The sequence below is a fragment of the Echinops telfairi genome, unplaced genomic scaffold, assembly GCF_000313985.2.
Source record: "Echinops telfairi isolate 266 unplaced genomic scaffold, ASM31398v2 ScPeMD7_7427;HRSCAF=8465, whole genome shotgun sequence".
Classification (NCBI taxonomy): domain Eukaryota; kingdom Metazoa; phylum Chordata; class Mammalia; order Afrosoricida; family Tenrecidae; genus Echinops; species Echinops telfairi.
In genome coordinates this window covers 7,868,056-7,874,055 of record NW_022111327.1, presented here as the reverse complement: position 1 = coordinate 7,874,055, position 6,000 = coordinate 7,868,056, and the positions used below count along the sequence as shown (strand labels likewise).

Here is a 6,000-nt window from a genome sequence, read left to right as displayed (position 1 = left end):
GAGAATGATGAGGGCAATGAATGTACAAATGCGCTTTACACATTTGATGTGTGTATGGATTGTGATGAGAGTTGTATGAGCCCCTAATAAAATGATTTTTTTTAAAAAAGGAGTTTTTGTTAGCTATATTTAAAGCTGGTCTCTAGAGAGGAGATTAAGGAGTCTAAGTGGGTTCATGAGGAGAATGTATTTTTTGTTGACTCAACCAATAACAATTGGCCATGGCTCATGTCCAACAGACAAAGTTGATAATTTCATCTTCTTTCATAGTCTTGACCCCAAATCACAGTTGTGGTTCATTGTTCTGGATAAGCCTTTGCCATGGTATACTAGGCAAGGATTTCTAAGCCACTATACTACTGACATTTTGGGCTGGATAATTCCTTATGGTGGGGGGCTGTCTCATATCTTATTGGATGTTTAATAGTATTCTTTGTCTCTGATCAGTATCATTGCCTCTCCCAAGTTGTGCCAACCCAGAATGACTTAGACATGACCAAAGGAGGAGCCAAGATCTCTCTGGATGAGAAGTACTGAAGGGGGGCAATTATGAATTGAATTATATCCCCCCAAATATTGTTGCAAACCTTGCTATCTATGGATGTAATCCCATTTGGGAATAAGGTTTATGTAAATTGTGTCTTAAACGAATATCTTTTAAGATATAAACAGAGCAGATTAGGCACTGAAGTAAGCAAGTCTAGATAGAGGAAGATAGATGCCACATCACTGAAAAATTGGTAGGGAATTGAAGAATTGACAAGGATCTTTCTCCCCAATTTGACAGAGAGAAAGCCTTCCCTTGGAACTGGCACACTGAATTTGGATGTCCACTTTCCTAAATTTTCAAAAAATATATTTCTGTTCATTACAGTCACCCACATGTGATGTTTTGATTAGTGCAGCCCTAGATAAGTAAAATATACAAGGCCTTTAGAGGTGGAACCTTTGAACATATCGAGAATATTTTCAAGACGGAACTTTCAGTGAGACCCCGTTGAAGAGCTGCAACCTTTCCCTAGTGCACAAGTAGGGCCAGAGCAATCATTTGCAATCCTGATCCTTTTTTCAATTTTCACACGAAAGTGAAGCTGTCAGAAGTTTGAGCATGTGGGGACCTAACCTTTCCCACTCAGTACATGGTGAGAGTCTGTGGGGCTCTAGAGTTAATCCAGGCCCAATTTCCAGTTCCAGCTCTACCACATATGAGCCTTGTTCTGCTGGATGAGTTAGACCACCTCTCTGAGCGCCTTTAGCTTCCTCGTGGCAAAAATTAACAATATTACTATTTCATAGAGTTATGGTAAAGATTAAACTCACAAATCCATTTAAAATCATAAAAACAGTGCTTGGCTCATGGTAAACCTTCAAGAAATGCCGATTACTGCTATTGTCACCTCTGTCATCATCATGATGGTTATTGTTATTGAATAGACTTCAGCACGGAAGCATTGAAGACGGTTCAGGTTGGATATCATCAGGAAGGGTGTGGTTTCTGGTGTGCTTCAGTGATCACACCTCAAGATGATCCCTCCTCAATTCTGAGGAATGTGATATCTAAGGATTTGGGGGTGTTTCTAGATGCATCACTTCATAAATCGATTCTGGAAAGTACATTAAAAAGCAAAAGGTTGGTAGGAAGGTGATTCAGATGTGGGTCAAAGAAGTCTGCCTCTTTAAATGGCTAGGGTATATATTAAGTGGGGTATCTGGCCACACTGTTGGACATGATGGTTTCAGATTCTTGAACCAGCACATTGGAGATGGACAGTTAACCTTTAGGGATCAAGGCTTTGTCGTCGGCAGGAAAGTGAAAACGTTAATATGATCCACATGCCAATAGTTCAAGTACTCCACACATTCTGTTTCTTTGGCCTCTTCACTACTTTCTTCCACAACAGCATGACAAATCACAGGTAGCCATTATGGATGGAAAATATATATGAAAAAAATTGATTTTCAAATGTGTCTTTTGTTCCAGCAATTGTTCTGAGCTGTTAAACTTGGGATCTTGTGGTTGCAAATCAGGCAGGGATACAGTCACTCCACTCAGGCATGCTAGCTACCCAGTCAATTCCAAATTTAAGTTTGTTCTCAGAAAAAAACTTGGACTAAAAGGGAAATGAGGAGAAGAGTCACCCAGCATAATGGACCAAGACTTACTTGTATACACTCTCATTTCTGGGTATTAGGGTATACCTCTTTGCCCTTCTCTTCCATGGCACTGGAAAAGTCATTATGCAATCAGACTAGATTCTTGGAAATGACTTGAGTTGAAAAACAGGGACTGATGGAAATTCATCAGAGCCAGGTCTGTGTAAACCACCCACAGTTATTGGGACGTTCTGAAACCTGGAGCGGTAGAGATCTCAGCATTAGCAAAAGAGGCTAATAAGCTATCATCCAGCCCAGTAGAGGTACTAGTGATGAGAAAAAGAAATAAAATGCTGATTTCATTCAGCTTCTTGGGAGCGTCTTATTCACTGTCTGATTGAGTCTCTCCCTGCACGACTGTTACCAAAGCTGGCATGATCAGCGTGACCTTTGAAATATATTTATTTTTTTTTCTGTTTGCCTTGTTTTTTTCCCCCTTCAGAACGGGAATGTGCTTTGCAGCCGAATCCGATGTCCAACCCTCCATTGCCTGTCTCCTGTGCATATTCCGCATGTGTGCTGCCCTCGCTGCACAGGTACATCAACTTGCCTCTTTCTTTGCCAGCTGTGGTTCTCCTTCACCCACTTCATCTCCCCAGTTCCCCAGAAGGGAAACTTCCAGACAGAAATAACAATAGGACACTTTTAGGCAGCCCAAACTGGCCCCTAGGTACTGTTTATAGCCCAGAAGGGGCATATTTGAGGCTCTAATAAGTTATTTGGTACCCAGTAACAGATTTTCATTGGGCTTTTAATCATTTGAAGGTGACTGTCAATTGGGGGAAGGGAATTGTGGCTCAAAGATTTTCTGCCATAAACAGCCTCTTCCTACCGTGGGCATCAGGGAAGCTGTAGCATGGCAGTGTGTGCTCTGTCCAATGAATGCTTGAATTATATCCCAGCATGGCTTCTAAATGATGAGGGGCCATTTATGATTCAAAGGAATTGAACCAATAAGGTTTATGACAGTATAAAGCTGCCTGCCTGCTGCATAGCCACCTCCTCGAGACTGTACAGTTATTATGTACACATTGTTAAGAGCAACTATAAGGGGGAGCCAGACAGAGACTTTTTCACAAGGTTGTTACGACGTCTACTTTCAAGATTTGTGGCTGGGGTGTTTGTCTGAGGCTGGGGCTCCCTCAATGAGACTTTGTTCACATCTGACTGGGATATGACTGCAAGGTGTGTATGCAGAGAACAACTTGAGGGATGCCTGTGGGCCTAGTAGCAGTCTGAAGAAAAGCTAAGTGACAATCTTGAGTAGTAGAGAGTGGAAGTGATGTAATCTCGTCACTCTAGGATGGCAGTTCTTGATTTGGGTGCACTGGTGGACGATAGTCAGGGGTGGCGGTGGTGGCGACGAGTTTCTTAAAAGTGTTCACAGGTTTGGGTGTAAATATGTATACATACAAATTTCTATAAAATATCCATCACTTTCTTGGTATTCCTAAAGGGGTGTGTCTAACTTCAAAATGGTGAGGAATTACTAGTCTAAGACACAGATGGTGCTTTTAGAAGAGATGAACCAAAAGTGCTAGGGAAACAATGGTAGGAATGAAGCTAGGAATAAAGTTCCATGAAAACTCAATTAACTGAAATATTTCATGAATGGAATTTTCATTTAAGATGAAACCTCCAATTATTTTTTGGCTGGTTTTTCTTTTTCTTTATAATAGTTTTATTGGCATAAAATTCACATATCATACCCTTCAATAGTTCGGTCATATTAAAAAGAGTTGTACAGTCATCACTGCAGTCAGTTCTAGAACATTTTCTTCTTTCTTGTACTCATTGTTATTAACTCCTCATTTCCCTCCAACCTCCCCTCTGAGACCCTCAATAAGCCATTAATCCAGTTACTGCCTATAGATTTACCTATCCTAGAATTCATATACTGGAAAACATACCAAAACCAGCAAAGAAACCAAACAAACAGCAACAACGATAACAGAGTAAACCAGAGAAAAACTTCAATCAAAAGGAAAGCAGAATATGTTAAAAGGTAGACCAAATTTAACATGAGTCAAAAGGGAGAGCAAATGAAAAGGTGTTAGATTTTAACCTAATCGATTCTTCAATAATCTACTTTCCATTGCACACTACATGATACTTAGGCTGTTCGCATCCCTGGTCTCTGGTCCGAGGAGAGATTCACTGGAGGTTTAATCCATGTGTCTTTCCTCTTCTTCCTTTTTAAAAATATGAAACAACCGTGTGTTAGGGTAGACTAGAGGAGCAAATCCAGGGAGACGCAGAAGTTTGTGAGAGAACTTTATCTCAAAGAGCAATTGTACATTAAGAAAGCATCCCAGCCCAGTCCAGATCAAGTCCATAAGTCCGATATTAACCTCTATGTCCGATGCCAATCTATACATTCATTTTCAGACTCATGCAGCACATGTAATGACACTGCATGCTTGAAGATCACTGGCCTGTGGGTGGAAAGTCTTGTGGATTCAGTGACAGTGGAAGCATCTCAACGCTGGCAGGGGTCTATGGCTCTTCCAACTCCAGGGCTCTAGCATAGCTCCATGTGTCTTGTCAGCAGTAATGTCTCGTAGGGAGTGTGTGTGTGTCCTACTTCCAGGGAGCTATTTATCTCCTGAGCTCTTCCAAATGAGGTCATCAAGCTGCGACCTGATTGACAGGCTAAACTTCACCCCTTCACTCTTAATAATTTCAAATTGACAACAGATTATGTAACTACCACAAACAGTAAAAGGGTCAAAAGAGAGAGCAAATAATAAGGTATTACATTTTACCTAACTGTATCTACCATAATCAAGTTTACAGTGCTGTGTGACAACAGAAGCTATTCACATTCCTCGACTATCGTCAGAAGCAATTCACTGGAGGCTTTACCCATGGCAGGAACCTGCAAATGGATTTTGGGCTGCCACTATCATCCATGTTGTTATTTTTCGGTACCACCGAGTCAGTTCTGCCCCACAATGACCCTATGCACAACAGAAGGAAACAACACCTGGTCCTGTGCCACCCTCACAATTGTTTCTAAGCTCATGCCCATTGTTACAACCACTGTGTCAATTCATCTCATTGAGGGCTTCCTCCTTTTCACTGACCCTCCACTTTACTGAGCATGTGTCTTCCATAGCCTTCTGTAAACTGGGTGCTCACAATTTAAGCTCAGATACCCTTCCTTCCTTCAGATTTGGATTTTATTATTTATAATCCTTGGATCACACAGGTTGGTGTGTTTCTTCCATGTGGACTTACTTGATGCCTCACTTAGATAGCTGCTTGTCCAAATCTTTTTTGGTCACCACCTTAATAATAGTTCAATACATATTCCTGCATCAGTAAATACATTTCAATGAACATACTATGGAATTTCTAAAACTTCCCAGAAATTTTCATTATCATTTAATTCAATTTCCCAAGAACTTTTTTAACCTCTTTATAGAAATCTCTTTTCCAGATGGCAAAAGAACACGTCATACCACAAGTTTATCATTCTGAGTATTGGCAATTACAGTATATGCTTATAGAGCTTGACTGGGCACACAGACACCCTGGGAGTTAGGTTTTGGAATGAATACTTGATTTAGTTTTACGACTTTGTGTGTGCTTGTTTCTTATTTTATAGAAAGTGGATTATAATAGTGTGGTATGCGAAGGGCCCTGGTAAATAAAAATAAATTTCTGATAAAGAGGTTATTCCAGATAGCCTTTTATTTTTTAAAAAGTCTTTGATCTTCCTGGTACCCTATCAAAAAATATTATACAGGCTTTCTTTCCCAGAATTCCTTAAAAGTGATTTAATGTCATAGGAACATGTGTAAACTAAAACTTAGGGTGAAGTACAGCTATCAACCACCATAA

The 6,000-nt window shown here is 40.3% G+C and overlaps 1 protein-coding gene across 4 annotated transcripts in view; it reads left to right on the top strand.

Moving 5' to 3' along the window:
- The window catches only part of CHRDL1 (chordin like 1), a 179,321-nt gene that overhangs the window by 47,381 nt on the left and 125,940 nt on the right, over positions 1–6,000 (top strand). For all 4 annotated transcript variants that reach the window (XM_045298599.1, XM_030887899.2, XM_045298598.1 and 1 more), the window contains exon 4: positions 2,597–2,690. In XM_045298599.1, the coding sequence (XP_045154534.1) occupies positions 2,597–2,690 (94 nt within the window). The remainder of the gene's footprint in view (positions 1–2,596; positions 2,691–6,000) is intronic.